General features: G+C 45.1%; 1 protein-coding gene across 4 annotated transcripts in view; it reads left to right on the top strand.

The window, feature by feature from the left end:
- The window catches only part of FNDC3A (fibronectin type III domain containing 3A), a 254,406-nt gene that overhangs the window by 193,281 nt on the left and 42,736 nt on the right, over window positions 1–18,389 (top strand). For all 4 annotated transcript variants that reach the window (XM_079778647.1, XM_079778645.1, XM_079778646.1 and 1 more), the window contains 3 exons: window positions 5,239–5,396; window positions 7,838–7,897; window positions 8,980–9,118. In XM_079778647.1, coding sequence (XP_079634773.1) covers window positions 5,239–5,396; window positions 7,838–7,897; window positions 8,980–9,118 — 357 coding nt within the window. The remainder of the gene's footprint in view (window positions 1–5,238; window positions 5,397–7,837; window positions 7,898–8,979; window positions 9,119–18,389) is intronic.

Raw genomic sequence — 18,389 nt, forward strand, 5'->3', positions numbered from 1 at the left:
TATACAAATCATGTGTGGTTGTAAAAAATGCTACTACAGAAATAGGGTGATATGATAAGTTACTGGGGAAGGGGGAGTTATTTAAATAGAACAATCAAGAAAGTTTTCTCTGAGCCTCTGAAGAGTTAGAAAAGTCACAAAAGTTGGAAGGAATAGGAAAGGGAGAGCAGGAATAAGCATGACAAGCTCGTCAGATAGAAAGAACCATTATCATTTATTAAACACTGATAAAAGTATTTTTTGGTTTCCAAAAGAAAAAACTCCACCTAGCCCCCCCCCCTCCAAAAAAATCCATGGTAAAATATTTTGTGCTAAGTTATCTAAAAAAATTCTTTGCTTGGACAAGGACAGTTGTTACTCTTAACACTTTCTCCACAAAGGATTACCTTTTCATTTTACCCAATTTTAGGAAGTTTCAGTAAGACAGTCACTAATCTAATAGGCTACTATGGTCATGTTTCTTCTGACAACCCTAAATATTAGATTTGGTTGCTATAATTTTATTTCCTTCTAATTTGTTCTCTCTTAAGAATTGAGCTGTATATATACATATAAATTAATGTAAACATATACAAAATTATTTCATAACTAGAGGCCCAGTGAATGAAATTTGTGCACGGGGGAAGGGTGTCCCTCAGCCCAGCCTGCACCCTATCCAATCTGGGACCCCTCGAGGGTAGGATCAGGCCTAAACAGGCAGTTGGACATCCCTCTCACAATCCAGGACTGCTGGCTCCCAACTGCTCGCCTGCCTGCCTTCCTGATTGTCCCTAACCACTTCTGCCTGCCAGTCTGCTCACCCCCTAACTATTCCTCTGCCAACCTGATTGATGCCTAACTGCTTCCCTGCCAGCCTGTTTGCCCCTAACTGCCCTCCCCTGCAGGCCTGGTCACCCCCAACTGCTCTCCCCTGCAGGCCTGGGTCCCCCCTAACTGCCCTTCCCTGCAGGCCCAGTCGCCCCCAACTTCCCTCCTCTGCCGGCCTGGTCACCCCTATCTGCCCCCCCTGCAGGCTTGATCGCCCCCAACTGCTCTCCCTTGCAGGCCTGGTTCCTCCCAACTGCCCTCCCCTGCTGACCATCTTGAGTCCACATGGGGGCAGGATCTTTGACCACATTGGGGCAGCCATCTTGTGTGTTGTAGTGATGGTCAATCTGCATATTACTCTTTTATTAGATTGGATAGAGGCCTGGTACACAGGTGGGGGCCGGCTGGTTTGCCCTGAAGGGTGTCCCAGGTCAGGGTGGGGGTTCCCTTGGGGTGTGGGGCAGCCTGGGCGAGGGGCCTGTGGTGGTTTGCAGGCTGGCCACGCCCTCCGGTGACCCAAGCAGAGGCCCTGGTATCTGGGATTTATTTATCTTCTACTATTGAAACTTTGTAGCCTGGAACGAAGCCAAGCTTCCTGTTTGCTCCTTGGTGGCAGCCATTTCTGTTGGGATTTATCTTCTATAATTGAAACTTTGTAGCCTTAAGCTGAGGCCTGGGCCGGCCAGGGTGTACGGAAAGCTTGGCTTCCTCCATCGCCGGGGGCAACCCTAGCCTCCTGCTCTCTCCAGCTCCGTGGCTGCCGCCATTTCTGTTGGGATTTATCTTCTATAATTGAAACTTTGTGGCCTGGAGTGGAGGCCTCGGCCGGCCAGGGTGTGCGGAAAGCTTGGCTTCCTCCGTCACCGGGGAAACCCAAGCCTCCCTCCTGCTTTCTCAGTGGCTGCAGCCATCTTGGTTGGGGTTAATTTGCATGCTCACTCCTGATTGGCTGGTGGGCGTGGCTTGTGGTGTGGTGGAGTGGTGGTTAATTTGCATATTACTCTTTTATTAGATAGGATAATAGCTAACATAAGTTTCCTAGTGTCAGACTTTGTCCATAGTACTTTGAATACACACATACATTACTTTCTTTAATTTCTACAACAACCCTCTGTACTATTTTCCCTATCCTATCTAATAAAAGAGTAATATGCAAATTGTACCTCTGCTTCGCCCACAAGCCAATCAGGAGCGAGTATGCAAATTAACCCAACCAAGATGGGTGCGGCCACAGAGTGAGCAGGAGGCTTGGGTTTCCCTGGCAATGGAGGAAGTCAAGCTTTCCGCCTGCCCTGGCCTGCCCTGCCTCCTCTCAAGGCTACAAAGTTTCAATTATAGAAGATAAATAAATCCGAACAAAAATGGCTGCGGCCACAGAGCGAGCAGGAGGCTTGGGTTTCCCCAGCGATGGAGGAAGCCAAACTTCCTGGCCTGCCCTGGCCTGCGCTCAAGGTTACAAAGTTTCAATTATAGAAGATAAATAAATCCCAGATACCAGGGCCTCCGCTTGGGTGGCCAGGGGCGTGGCTGGCCTGCAAACCACCCCAGGCCCCTGGCCCAGGCTGCCCCATGCCCCAAGGGAACCCCCACCCGGACACCCTTCAGGATAAATAAGCCAGTCTCCACCTGTGCATCAGGCCTCTATCCTATCTAATAAAAGAGTAATATGCAAATTGACTATCATTCCAACACACAAGATGGCTGCCACAAGATGGCCAGCAAGGGAGGGCAGTTGGGGGCAATCAAACCTGCAGGGGAGGGCAGTTGGGGTGTGACGAGGCCTGCAAGGGAGGGCAGTTGGGGGCGATCAGGCAAGCAGGGGAAGGCAGTTGGGAGGGACCAGGCCTGCAAGGGAGGGCAGTTGTGGGCGATCAGGCCAGCAGGGGAGGGCAATTGGGAGGGACCAGGCCTGCAAGGGAGAGCAGTTGGTGGCGATCAAGCCTGCAGGAGAGGGCAGTTGGGGTGTGACGAGGCCTGCAAGGGAGAGCAGTTGGGGGCGATCAGGCCAGCAGGGGAGGGCAGTTGGGAGGGACCAGGCCTGCAAGGGAGGGCAGTTGGGGGCGATCAAGCCTGCAGGGGAGGACAGTTAGGGGTGACCAGGCCAGCAGACAAGGGAAGTTGGGGGCGACCAGGCTTGCAGGGAAGGGCAGTTGGGGGGGACCCAGGTCTGCAGGGGGAGGGCAGTTGGGGGTGACCAGGCCTGCAGGGGAGGGCATTTGGGGGTGACCAGGCCTGCAGGGGTGGGCAGTTGGAGGGGACCAGGCCTGCAGGGGAGGGCAGTTGGGGGGAACCAGGCCTGCAGGGGAGGGCAGTTAGGAGGGACCAGGCCTGCAGGGGAGGGCAGTTAGGGGCAATCAGGCTGGCAGGGGATCAGTTAGGCATCAATCAGGCTCGCAGGAGAGTGGTTAGGGGGTGATCAGGCTGGCAGGCAGAAGTGGTTAGAGGCAATCAGGAAGGCAGGCAGGCGAGCAGTTGGGAGCCAGCAATCCTGGGTTGTGAGAGGGATGTCCCAGATTGGAGAGGGTGCAGGCTGGGTTGAGGGACTCAACCCCCCCCCCCCCCCGTGCACGAATTTCGTGCACCGGCCCTCTAGTTTTACAGATGAGGAAAGAGTAGGTTTAATAAGTAGTATTGAAGCTGAAATTGAAATTCAGGCTTTATTTTTCCAAGATCTAGATATACCCAAATTAGATTAGCTTTAAAAGTAATTAGATAGCCTTAATAGAATAATTTGAATGATATAATAACTAGTGCTAGAAGCATTTCTCATTATATAATACTAAAAGTATAATTTTTCAGGCACATAAAGCTTGAAACAATTTTTAAAAAGAGTTTCTTGCCCAATATTATGGGGAAGAGGTAATTTAAGCCCTATATCATAAAACATAAAGTAATGCTGATGGTTTTGTTTTGCTTTACTTTGTTTTAGGGTGTGTTGTTTTTTTTTTTAACAGTTTGGGTAGCCATTCCTTTTTTATTAATCATTTAGAATACCAAATTAAATTTATTCATTCACTTAATCATTCCACAAATATGTGACCATTTACAAAATGCGAGATACTGTGCTAGAAGCTGTAGATAGAATGGAAAGCAAAAGGGAGGCATGGCCTCTGCCCTCAGAACTTAAGTCAATAGATGAAGCATCATGCAGTACATATAAAGCTATATCTATGAGGTGTCACAACAAAGAGAGTACTATAAGAATCTGTATATATAAAACCCTAGCCCTAACTGGTTTGGCTCAGTGGATAGAGCGTCGGCCTGCGGACTGAAGGGTCCCAGGTTCGATTCTGGTCAAGGGCATGTACCTTGATTTGTGCAATCCCCAGTAGGGGGTGTGCAGGAGGCAGCTGATCGGTGTTTCTCTCTCATCGATGTTTCTAACTCTCTCTCCCTTCCTCTCTGAAAAAAATCAATAAAATATATTTAAAAAAAAAAAACCCTAAGCAACCATCTGACTGGTAGCTATGATGTGCAATGACCACCAGGGGGCAGATGCTCAACGCAGGAGCTGATGAGCTGTGATGACTTGGCAGTGGCGGTTCTTGGGAGACACACCCGGAACCAGAAAGGAGGGAGCCTGATTCCGGGGTGTGTCACCCGAGAACCGCCCTCTCGCAATCCAGGACCCCTTGGGGGATGTCGGAGAGCCGGTTTTGGCCTGATCCCCCACAGGCCACGCCGAGGGGCCTCTAGTATGTAATAATGGGGGGAATAGACCTTGACAGGGATGTCGAACAAAGTTCCCTAAGGAAGGATGATTGAACTGAAATTTAAAGAGAAAGTAGTGGTCGGGCACTGTGGACAGTGGGAGAGTGGGGGGGTATTATTGCAAACAGCCAACATTTGAAAAGAACTGAAATGTGGCACATTTGAGGAACCAAAATCAAAGAAGAAAAGCTCAATCATGTGACTCAAATGTAGTGTATGAGGGAGAATATCAAGCTAGTCTCAGCCTTAGCTGTGCACTCAGGAGTTGAGTGATCTGGGATAAGTCACTTAACCTTTCTGAATCTTTTTCTTCTCCCATAAAATGGAATATGATGTTATTATAGATCCTCACATGCTGGTGGATAAAAAGTGGCATCTTGTTTTACTTAACATGTATTTAATTATGATGCAGTTACAAATAATTTCATATATTACCCATTTATATTTATGAATCTTTGGACAGTCCATGTCCTTTCCTCATTTTTCTCTTGAGTTTTTTGTCTTTTCCTTTTGGTCTTTAAACTTTTGTTTAACCCACCTGCCCATTCAGAACAAATTATATCTCATCTACAAATGAACAGATTTCTATTTGTAATCCATTGTATGTAAGTAGACACATGTATATATTTTATTTAATCTTGAAACCCCATTAGATTTTTCACCGTTCATTGTGCATGTTACAGTTGTTTCCAAGAGCTTTTCAATATTGTGTTTTTGCAGGCCTCAGATATCCAGGCAAGGACAGTAATACTTACTTGGTCACCTCCTTCCAGCTTCATTAACGGCGAAACAGATGAGACTACTATACCAGAGCTCTATGGTTATGAAATTCTGGTCTCAAGTACTGGAAAAGATGGGAAATATAAAAGTGTATATGTGTAGGTATTTGTTATATCTTACTCCCTCCATTATATGAGTTATGGTTTATCATAAAGAGCTTAATACTACCTTTGTTCTACTTTTCTCTTTTCATGTTTTTATTTTAAACTATGAATTGAGCAGTGATAGTGATTTCAATGTAAATAGTTCAAATGCTGGCTGGTACACACAGTGAAAGCCCTTGCTTTCACTGACCAATTCAGCTTTTTTATTTTTCAGTAGGTTCCCTAACAGATGGTTCACTATTCACATTTTCCTGAGGCATAAATATAAATTGTAATATATAGAAGCCAGGACCAGAAATGAGAACTCTTAGATTACGAACTCATGAAATATGCTCCTCTGAAGAGTTAGATTTAATTTTTATATGTATAAGCTCATGTCCTATTGCAAAATGAATTTAGTGCCATTATTCCTCATTTGTATGTTGGTTTATTAATAATCATATTTTGAAAACCTATCATAGTTCTCTTTTCTTACTACAAAGTGTATTTATTATATATCAACTAGCCTTAGAAAGGGTCAGTGGCTAAAATTGTGACATTTTTGATTGGCTAGTTATAAAATAAATTATTTTTCTGCTCTGCCGGTGTTGCTCAGTGGTTAAATGTTGACCTATGAACCAGGAGGTCACGGTTAGGGCACATGCCTGGATTGTAGGCTCGATCCCCAGTAAGGGTGTTTGGTGTGTGTTTGGGGGGGTGCGCAGGAGGCAGCCTATCAATGAATCTCTCTCATCATTGATGTTTCTATCTCTCTTCCTCTCTAAAATCATTAAAAATATATTTTTAAAAATAAAAAATTATTTTTCTGTCCTTATTCATATAGAAATTGCTTATTCTAATGAAAAAATAGAGTAAAGTTGATTATTAGTTATAATTTAAGCACCAGAAAGATTGTAAATGAGGTTGGTCAGTCATTCAAATGATCATAATTAACACACAATACTGGATACATCAGCCTTTTTTGTGTCTTTTTTCCAAAAATAGCTAGTATAGGGAAGAAAGGAAAGTGAAATTACCCCAGTGATTATCATCTGGTAACATAAGATTATAAAAATGTTGTCTCCTATCTCTCTTGAGACTTCCTTGTGTTTATTCTATTAATTTTTCTTAAAAGAGACAAACCTAACTACTTTTATCCCCTTTTTACCCCCTATCTAAGGGGTAAATAGGTGATAAAGGACCATCAACATAAAGGGAGTTTTTGTGTGTTACTGGTTGTATAATTAGCTATCGTTGCTTTTTAAGAGGATTTACCTCCATTTGCAGCCTGACAAGAGAGAACCGGAGGGAAATAAGTCACTTCCTTTACCCTCCATCAATTAAGGTCTCTCTCTGAGGATGCTGCTGTAATGTCCAATTCATTAAAATGCATTTTCACCAATGAGACCTGTTGTTGTTTTTTTCTCATAATATTTACTGGTTTTCATTTGAGAAACAAGATAGCTGGAAAACAGGGAGGAGGGGATTGCAGAAGTCCAAAAAGTGGAGAGGAGAGAAACTTGGATGAAGGAAACAGCAGAGAACAGTGATTTTTTTTTTTTTTTTTAAGAAATAGAAAAGAGGCTTGTTTGTTGGCTACATACCAAGTAATAGTTGTATGAAATGATTATTTTAAGAAGATGAGGACTGTTGTGTTTATAAAAATGTCATAGTGGCTATAGGAAATGCTTTACTTGAAATTATGATTATTGCTTTTTCTTATTTACTCATTAAACTGTAACATCCTGTATAATAAAGGGCAAATATGCAAATTGACCAAACGATGGAACGACCGGTCGCTGTGATGTGCACTGACCACCAGAGGGCAGATGCTCAATGCAGTAGCTGCCCCCTGGTGGTCAGTGCACTCCCACAGGGGGAGCACCTCTCAGCCAGAAGGCCTGAGCCGGGCTCACGACTGGCGAGCCTCTCCCGCCTCCACGGCAGCACTAAGGATGTCCGACTGCCAGCCGTCAGTTAGACATCCCCCAAGGGCTCCCGGACTGCGAGAGGGCACAGGCTGGGCTGAGGGACCCCCGCTGAGTGCACAAATTTTGTGCACAGGGCCTCTAGTTTTAAATAAAGTTCCATGTTATATTCTAATAAAATGCAATAGTGGCAGACTGCATGTAAAAATTTGGTAGTTTTTATTTCAGTATTATATGTGTTATTTCTCATTTCAACTATGTGCGAAATGGATTTTTAAATCATATAAAATGGTTCTATTTCTTGATTTGCTTACCACACTTATTTGTTTTATAGTAGTATTCAGGTACATACTTAAGTTTGGCACATATCCTAATTAAACAAATTCCATATTAGGGGAATTTGAATATGGTCACAGGTTGTAAAGTAAGAAGCAGTAGAATTTTATAAATTACCTACAGTGTACATAATGCATATCCTCCAGAAATGCTTTATTTACCAGGCAATGAAATATTACCTTTTTTCCCCAGAGGAGAAGAAACAAGTGTCACTTTAAATGATCTCAAACCAGCTACGGAATACCATGCAAAGTAAGAAACCTCCTACATGTAGCTTTTCTATGATAGAACATAGGTAGTGTTATTTTTAATTATTTTCTTAAAAGTCTAGAATGTAATTTAATTATTCACTTTGTATTAAAAACATGGACTTTCATAGGGGTGTTTTGGCACAATTATTAATACTTTCCCACAAAAGTAGAACATTTTAACTAGGTTGTTATATTGAAGGATTAGTCACCCTGTTTGTAGGATATAAGGATTGGAATGAATATACAGTTAATATATATTATATGTCTACAATATCTGGTTTAGCACTAGAAATTGTCCCAGCTTTTGAAAATTTTATAAAACAGAATCAAATAATATGTGACTTATGTTTAGGTATTTGGAACAAGTTTCAGACATTTAAATTCTTACAATTTCACATTTAATTGGGGATAACTTAGAAACTGTTTTATTCTGCATAGGTCTTCCATTGTAATTTACCAAAATTATAAAATCTACGGACTTCCCTGGTTGGGACTGAGTAAAATGCATTTACTTAGTCATCTCCATTTTGAAAAAGAACATTTGTGGATAGGATTATTCCTACTAAATGATTAAATTAAGTCTGCAGTTCTACTTCCTGTGGATAAACACAATGTATTGTCTAACCTAGTATTCTTCAAACTGTGGATTGCAGCCATTATTGGATCATGTAATTAATTTTGCAGGTTATATTCAGCATTTAAAAAAATTAAATGTTATCAAATGGAATAGAAGAGTATCAGTATATGTATTACTCTAGTTAAGGATATTGTTTCAGGACACTTGTTTTGCACATGTGTACACACAGTAGTTTTAATGTGCCTGTGGATAATACATATTGCACAGACACAGTGATATCACAATTTAAAATGTATTTTTTACTTTGGTTTGCAGTAAAAAAAGGTAAAAGCCACTAGTCTATCTTTTTTCTTTTTCTTTTTAATGGCCACCCTTTTAATGTGCATATTTTCTTAATAAACCATTTAGAGGGGAACTTTCTAATTTGCAAGTACTTAAAGGTGATGCTTTTGAAGGGCTGTTTGCAATGATTCTGCAGGATAAAACTATTTATTTTATCGCCATAGAGTCCAGGCCGAATATAATTGTATAAAGGGAACTCCTTCAGAAACTGAAAGCTTTACCACCTTGAGCTGTGAACCTGACATACCTAATCCACCAAGGATAGCAAATCGGACGAAAAACTCTCTCACTTTGCAATGGAAGGTAAGAATATTCTCTGGAGTATTTCCAACTGGACATTTATTTCCTTTTTTTCCCCGAATAGTATTAAATTTCGATTATTTTTGGAGACAAAAAAATCTTTAAGCCAACCTGCTCTTTACATATTCCTATATAATAAAAGCCTAATATGCTAAGTGTCCGGTCGTCTGGTTGGCCGTTCAACCAATCAAAGCGTAATATGCTAATGATATGCTAAGGCTGCTCAACCACTCACTATGACATGCACTGATCACCAGGGGGCAGACAGTCAACTGGTAGACTAGTCGCTATGACGTGCACTGACCACCAGGGGGCAAACTCTCTGACCAGTAGGTTTGTTTGCTGCTGGGGTCCGGCTGATTGGGACCGAGCGAGACAGGCCGGACATGCCCTGGAGCCCTCCCGCGGTCCCTCCCTGGCTGGCCAACCTCCCGTGTCCCTCCCCGGCCCCTATCGTGCACCGGTGGGTTCCCTTGGCCTGGCCTGCGCCCTCTCGCAATCCGGGACCCCCCGGGGGATGTTGGAGAGCCGGATTTGGCCCAACGGCGGAACGACCGTTTGCTATGATGTGCACTGACCACCAGGGGCAGACACTCAATGCAGGAGTTGCCCCCTGGTGGTCAGTATGATCCCACAGGGAGAGCACCACTCAGCCAGAAGTCAGGCTCATGGCTGGCGAGAGCCTCTCCCACCTCTGCGGCAGCACTAAGGATGTCCAACTGACAGCGTAGGCGGCCTAAGCCGTCAGTCGGACATCCCTCGAGAGCTCCTGGACTGAGAGAGGGCGCAGGCCGAGCTGAGGGACACCTCCCCAGTGCACGAATTTCGTGCACTGGGCCTCTAGTCTATATATATAAAAAGCCAGCAACCAGTCACTATGACACCCACTGCAGCCAGCAAACCGGCCCGATCGGGGGGTGGAGCCAGCCGGACAACCTCTCGTGGCCCCTCCCCTCAGCCGTCCCTGACCCTGATCGGACTCTCTAACCCTGATCAAGGGCGGGGTGACCAGCCAACCCCTCCATGGCCCTTCCCCCCGGCCAGCCCCGCCCCCAATGGGCCACCCCACTCCGATCAGGGGTAGGGCCAGCTGGCCATTCACCCATGGCCCCTCCCCCAGGCCACTGGCCCCCGATCAGCCCCTGCACACCCCATTGGGGGCAAGGCCAGCTGGCCCACCACTCATAGCCCCTCCCCACGGCCGGCCCCACCCCCGATCAGCCCCCACCACCCCGATTGGCCCACGGCCCTTCCCCCCAGCCAGCTCTGCCCTTGATCGGCTCCCCCATACCAATCGGGAGTGAGGCTGGCCAGCCAACCTCCCACAGCCACTGACCCCCCCGATCGGCACCCCCACCCCAATAGGGGGCGGAGCCGGATGGCCAACCTCCTGCAGCCCCTCCCCCAGGCCGGCCCGCCCTCAATCGGCCATCACCCCAATCAGCCCGCAGCCCCTCCCCCAAGCCAGCTCCACCTCCAATCGACCCCCCACTCTAATCAGGGGCAGGGCCAGCCGGCCAACCACCCATGGCCCCTCCTCCTGGCTGCTGACCCCAATCGGTGCCGCCCACCCCATTGGGGGTGGGGCCCACCAGCCAATTGCCCACAGCCCCTCCCCCCAGCCAGCCCGGCCCTGATTGGGCCCCAATCAGGGTGGGCCAGCCGGCCAATCTCCCACCATCTCCTCTTTCCGACAGGCCTGGCCCCAATCCACCCCCATTGGGGCCCGGCCGGCCAGTCCCCACCCGTGCATGAATTCATGCCCTGGGCCTCTAGTCTATATCCTGTATAATAAAGATGTAATATGCAAATTGACCCTCGTGCCATAACGCCATCACAAGATGGTGGCGCACACAGCAGGGCCGGGGCAGCAGGGGTGGGGCCGCGTCTCACGCGATTTCGCACAATGGGTTACTAGTCCTATCTAATAAAAGAGTAATATGCAAATTAATCATCACTCTGCTATACACACAAGGCATGCCCACCAGCCAATCAGGAGCGAGTATGCAAATAAACCCAACCAAGATGGCTGCAGCCATGGAGAGAGCAGGAGGGAGGCTTGGGTTTCCCCGGCGATGGAGGAAGCCAAACTTTCCACACACCCTGGCTGGCCCAGGCCTCCACCTAAGGCTACAAAGTTTCAATTATAGAAGATAAATAAATCCCAACTGAAATGGCTGCTGCCACGGAGCAAGCAGAAGGCTTGGCTCCACTCCAGGCTACAAAGTTTCAATTGTAGAAGATAAATAAATCCCAGATACCAGGGCCTCTGCTTGGGTCACCAGGGGGGCATGGCCAGCCTGCAAACCACCACAGGCCCCTCGCCCAGGCCGCCCCTCGCCCCAAGGGAACCCCCATCCTGATCCGGGCCACCCTTCAGGGCAAATCAGCTGGCCCCCATCCATGCACCAGGCCTCTATCCTATCTAATAAAAGAGTAATATGCAGATTGACCATCATTCCTACACACAAGATGGCTGCACCCATGTGGTCAAAGAACCTGCCCCCTTGTGAACACAAGATGGCCACCACAAGATGGTCAGCAGGGGAGGGCAGCTAGGGGTGACCAGGCCGGCAGAGGAGGGTATTTGGGGGGCAACTGGACCTGCAAGGAAGGGCAGTTGGGGGGAACCCAGGCCTGCAGGAGAGAGCAGTTGTGGGGACCAGGCTGCAGGGGAGGGCAGTTAGGGGTGACCAGGCCTGCAGGGGAGGGCAGTTAGGGGTAAACAGGCTGGCAGGGGAGCAGTTAGGCATCAATCAGGCTGGCAGGGGAGTGGTTAGGGGGTGATCAGGCTAGCAGGCAGAAGCGGTTAGGGGCAATCAGGAAGGCAGGCAGGTGAGCAGTTGGGAGCCAGCAGTCCTTGATTGTGAGAGTGATGTCCGACTGCCTGTTTAGGCCCGATCTTACTGGGCTGTGTCCCTCATCCCAGCCTACTGGGATCGGGCCTAAACAGGCAGTTGGACATCCCTCGAGGGGTCCTAGATTGGAGAGGGTGCAGGCTGGGCTGAGGGACACACACACCCCGTGCACAAATTTCGTGCACTGGGCCTCTAGTATATATATAAACGCCTAAATAACAGTTACAATTGAATGTCCGGAACGACCGTTGACCAGTCACTATGAAGCACACTGACCATGGGGGGCATATGCTCAACGCATGAGCTGCCCCCTGATGGTTAGTGTGCGCCCACAGCCAACCTCCCACGGCCCCTTCCCCCAGCCGGCCGGCCCCCATTGGCCCCTGGTGCTAAGCCATTCGTAGAGACCTGCTTCTGGGTCAGGGTTTCGTACATAACAGAGCAGCTCCCTCGCTGCGATCTATTAAAAGTCAACCCTCGACACAAGGGTTTGTCTCGCTTCCATCCTCTCCCTTTGCCAGGAGCCGCCCGCCCAATGCAGTGGTGGTGCGGCAGCGAGGGAAGGAGGAGGGAGGGGTGTCGGAACCGTGCAGTGGCAGGGTGCTGACAGCAGCCTCAGTGTCCGGCGTCCATTCCTTCTGCACCCAACCTGGCGACTGTTACCTCCTCTCCAACCCCACCAGGGCCCTTGGGCCCGAGCTGGGACAGGGAACCAGGAGTGGGTGTTGGCAGACGCGGCCCCTTTCCCAGGGGGGCCGGGGCCGGCTTCCTCCTTGGGGCTGGCAGCCAACCTCCTGTGGTACCTTCCTCCCTCGCCCCCCCACCCCCGTGCACAAATTCATGCACCGGGCCTCTAGTATTAAATAAGAATTTGTTTCTTATATCTTAAAATAACGCTGTTATTGGTTTTCCTTACTATATGTAAATATAGCTAGAAAAGATTGATTTATAATTCAATTATAAATTATAGAGTTCTTCCTATATTGGACATGTAATAACATTAAGTGTTGCAACAGTTATACTCAAGTTCATTACTCCTTTTTATATTTTGTAATGATGCCTTTATATCCTGAATTTTATCCTAAATGAGATTCATAACTAGACTCATAGCTTAGAAAATACCAATATGAAAAATTTTTTTAATAAAATATCAATATGGTGCCTTAAAAGAGGAACAAAATTATTTTTAATAGAATATTCATTTCAATATAAAAAATGTTTGGACCTAGCTATACAACATGTAATGAAGTAGACAGACACTATAAATAGAATTGGTAATTCAAACACCACAGACAGCATTGTCATGGGTGACGTGATTTTCTGACATAACATATAGGTCTTGGGAAATTTCTGAGCAAAATTAAGTATAGTCTCTTTTAAATTGCATAGTAGTTGCATTTTGGGAAAATTCAGTAACTGTTAAAACTGTATAAACACATTGTAAAATGGAATTAGGTTCTAGGCTTTGATAATTATAAACAGATATTTCACCTACATAGCTATCAAGTAGGACCTCCTAAAGTCCATCCTAGAGGGAGAGAACAATTCTTTATTGTACTGATTGTCCCACACTCTGCAGGACTGTTAGCTTCTTGATCCAACCCCTCTATTAATAAGCTCCTCTACCCATTATTATTGTGATGGTCAGAAGCATCTCCCACAAAATTACAAAACATTCCCTAAAAAGGAGTACCACCTCTGTTAGCAACCATTGATTTACAGTGAAAAAAGAACTAATTATCTTGATTTCATTATCTCATGTTACCTCAAGAGTAAAACTCAGGACTAGCTTTCTTTGTGAAAGCTTTTGAATATTTGGAGCTTACTAGTTGTTTGGAATTTGTTATTCCCCAGTTCTTTATAGGATATTAGATGCTTTGTGTAGTTAAAAACTGTTAGCACATGTAAATCAGACAAGTATGATTAATTTTATTTCATGTCACTTAGAGTAATGTTTTATTTATAAACTAGTGACCCCCTGCATGGATTCATGCACATTGAAAGGAAATTAATTAATTAGAAGGTGGCTGGCGGGGCTGGACTGGGTGAAAAGGGCCGGACATGCCCTGTAGCCAACCTCCCATGATCCCTCCCCGGCCGGCCGCACCTGGGGTGGCGCTTTGGCTCGAAAGGCTTCTGCGGAGTGAGCGGGGTCCCTCCGGCGGGTGAGTTCCCTTGGCCTGTCCTGCGGGGATCGGGCCAAAACCAGCTCTCCAACATCCCCTGAGGGGTCCCAGAGTGCTAAAGGGCACTCTGCAAAGTTGCTGTCATACAGGGTGTGGAACACAAACTCAGGTGTGCAGTAAACCAGATTTGGGGTCAACAGTGCCCCAGCAACAACATAACCCATGGCCGAAAGTAGAATTGCGCAGCCCTGCGAGGAATCGGGCTCCCTCCTCTCTGGTTTCGGGGTGTGTCATCTGAGAACTGCCGCTGCCAAGTCACTGCAGCTCAGCAGCTCCTGCATTGAGCGTCTGCCTCCTGGTGGTCAGTGCGCATCATAGTGACCGGTCAGATGGTCAGCCACTTAGCATATTAGTCTTTTATATATATAGATATGTTAAGGCCCTTTCCTTTGGTAGGGCAAATGGGGTAGCAGTGCAGTGCTCTTCATGTAGGTTGGGATTTCTCTAGCGTACTCTATACTGATGATAGTCACAATTGAATTTTGAAATTTTTGTCTTTAACAATATCTCAAGTGTTCTGTACAAGAGGTAAACAGTGCTACCTCTTAGTTGCCCACACAGATTGCCCAGCTTGTGCACTTCTAGAAATGGCCCATTATATATATATATTATACATACACACACAGAGTAATCAGCATGATTGTGGAGATAGGTATTATTGTTATTGGTAATAGTGTTGTATGCAGTTATGTGCCACCTAATGATATTTCGGTCAATGACAGACTGCATGTATAGCAGTGGTCAAAATAATATGGTAATGGAGCTGAAAAATGACTATCTTCTAGTGAAGCCTTAGCTGTCATGAGGTTGTAGCTCAATGCATTACTCACGTGTTTCTAGTGATCCTGGTATAAACAAACCTATTGCACTGTACAGTACATAATACTTGCTAATGATAATAAATGACTATGTTACTGATTTAGGTATTTGCTATACTTTTTATTGTTATTCTAGAGGGTACTCTTTCTACTTATTAAAAAGAAAAGTTTGCTATAAAACAGTATGCCTAATACAGCTCATGTATGTTTACAATGTCTCTTGATTGCATCATTTTCTCTTGTGCTTCATTTTAATCACCAATTGTTTCATACAGTAACATGCTGTACAGGCTGATCGCCTAGGAACAATAGGCTGTACCATATAGCCTAAGTATGTCATAGACTCTACCATTTAGATTTGGGTAAGCACACTCTAAGATGTTTGTACAGTGACGAAATCACCTAACAATGCATTTCTCAGAACATATCCCCATTGTTGAGCAGTGCATAACTGTACCTCAGAGTTGTTGGGAAGATTATCAGATAATATCTGTATAGCCTGTAGCACAATGCCTGGAACATAATAAGCACAATAACTATTGTTTTTTTCATTTTAAGTTTGAAGGAAAGTAGATTAGTGACTTAAATATCGAATCTTTTGACTCCGCTGCCTCATTTAATCTAAAAACATGACTATGAAGCTTATCATGGTATGAGAACAGTGGCATTCATTAGCAGTTGAGAGAAGTTCTTTATTAACTGACATTGTTTAAAGTTGCTAGTGCATAGTGATGATAAAAAGTTGACTGAAGTTGGTTGTTAACTCTGTTGTTAGTGCTGGAATACTTCTGGGTAAGAACACTGATTTTGTGTCAGATAGAACAAATTCAGTTCCACTCCACTCTTAGTGACTGTGATCTGGGATAACTTATTTGGGCTCTTTAAAGCCTCCTTTCTTTAATACAGTTGGATAATAGTACTTTGTAGAGTTGATGCATTAAGTGAGATAAGGTAAAAACACTTTATATATAATAGTTTCCCCCCTAACTCACAGAAAAGCTGGAGGATAGGTCACAGGTCATTCATGGTGGACATTTTCACAGCCTCACAAAGAAATAGAAAAAAATAAGTAAATGTGAGACCTTAATAATTAAATTAGAACAATCTGGAGTCATTTACTATAGAGAAATGTATTTTTATACCACTCACTTCCTGCTGAGACTTGCAATCTTACTACCTTTGGATTTGCTCTCCTGCTACGTAAGAGTTGGCATTTCCCAAGGATTCTTCCTCTACCCTTTCTCCATACAGTCACGTTTAACTGTCACTGCTGTGCCAGTCATTGAGCTATTCCTGTAACTTACATAGAAAATTTAGGTCATGCTAACTAGTTAAAAATTACACTTTAAAAAATTTTTAAACACAAGATCTGTTTTAGCATTTAACAAATAATTTGGAACTCCGTGTTATAAAAATTGAGTTAAAAACTCGACAATCCTTGATTGCTGTCTTACATCGTAGTTGGCAATATTACATAAAAACTGGATAGAGTCCAGAAAATTATCGACCTTCACTGGAGAACCATTTAAAAAACTAAGAATGTTTTCCCCTTGGAAAATTTTCATTTTTTATTAAATTTATTGGGGTGACATTATTTAATCCTATGTAATAAAAGAGTAATATGCAAATTGACCATCACTCCAACACAAGATGGCCGCCACAAGATGGCTAGCAGGGGAGGGCTGTTGGGAGGGACCAGGTCTGCAAGAGAGGGCAGTTGTGGGCGATCAGGCCAGCAGGGGAGGGCAGTTGGGAGGGACCAGGCCTGCAAGAAAGGGCAGTTGTGGGCGATCAGGCCAGCAAGGGAGGGCAGTTGGGAGGGACCAGGCCTGCAAGGAAGGGCAGTTGGGGGCAATCAAGTCTGCAGGGAAGGGCAGTTAGGGGTGACCAGGCCTTCAGGGGAGGGCAGTTAGGAGCAATCAGGCTGGCAGGGGAGTGGTTAAGGGGTGATCAGGCTGGCAGGCAGAAGCGGTTAGGGGCAATCAGGAAGGCAGGCAGGCGAGCAGTTGGGAGCCAGTAGTCCTGGATTGTGAGAGGAATGTCCGGCTGCCCGTTTAGGCCCGATCCTAATGGGATCGGGCCTAAACGGGCAGCCGGACATCCCTTGAGGGGTCCCAGATTGGAGAGGGTGCAGGTTGGGCTGAGGGGCACAGCTCTCCTCCCCCCATGCATAAATTTCGTGCACTGGGCCTCTAGTAAAATTAATATAGGTTTCAGGTGTACAATTATATGATACATCATTTGTAGATTATTTAACTTTGATAAGAGTTTTAGAGTCAATTGTGTTCAAATAGATGAAATTTCATTATAAGGACTGTAATGATCACTTTTTCTGAATCTAAGTGAGTACTAAAAAGGAAATAGGTTGAAATTATAGAAAGAAAATTCAGCAATGGTAATAAATTATCTAACCCTACAACTCAAAGAGTTAGAAAGAGAGCGACAAGAAAAGCCCAGCGTAAGCAGAAGGAAGGAGGAATAAAGATCAGAGCGGAGATAAACGACAGAGACAAAAAAAAAAAACAATACAAAAGATCAACAAAACCAAGAGCTGGTTCTTTGAAAGGATAAACAAGATTGATGAATCTCTAGCCAGGCTCACCAAGAAGCAAAGAGAGAGGACCCAAATCAACAAAATCAGAAATGAAAGAGGTGAAGTAACAACCAATCCCACAGAAATACAAACGATTATGAAAAAATACTACGAACAACTCTATTCCAACAAAATGGACATCCTAGATGAAATGGACATATTCTTAGAAAAATACAAGCTCCCAAAACTCAACCAAGAAGAATCAAAAAAACCTGAATAGGCCGATAACTACTGAAGAAATTGAAACAGCGATCAAAAATCTTCCAACAAACTAAAGCCCTGGTCCAGACAGCTTTACAAGGGAGTTCTACCAAGCATTCAAAGAAGAACTAAAACCTATCCTCCTCAGACTATTCCGAACAATTCAAGAGGAAGGCACAATTCCAAGCTCTTCCTATGAAGCCAGCATTACTCTAATCCCAAAACCAGATAAAGACACCACACAAAAAGAGAACTATAGGCCAATATCCTTGATGAACATAGATGCTAAAATCCTCAACAAAATTCTAGCAAATCGGATTCAGCAATACATTCGAAAGATCATACACCATGACCAAGTAAGTGGGATTTATTCCAGGGATGCAAGGATGGTACAATATCCACAAATCAATAAATGTGATACATCACATAAACTAAGAGACAAAAATCACATAATCATATCAATTGATGTAGGAATCCCTTTCCACGTCCAGCGTGGTCCAGGGTTCCGGTTCAGGGTTCGAGTTTCTGGAGAAGGGCCGCACACAAATGAATGGAGACTTGAAGAAATTCAATTTGGCGAAATGGGGGGCCAGGCGGTAGTCCACCTCTAGTGGGAGA

This window comes from Cnephaeus nilssonii (assembly GCF_951640355.1).
Source record: "Cnephaeus nilssonii genome assembly, chromosome: 8".
NCBI classification, from domain to species: Eukaryota; Metazoa; Chordata; class Mammalia; order Chiroptera; family Vespertilionidae; genus Cnephaeus; species Cnephaeus nilssonii.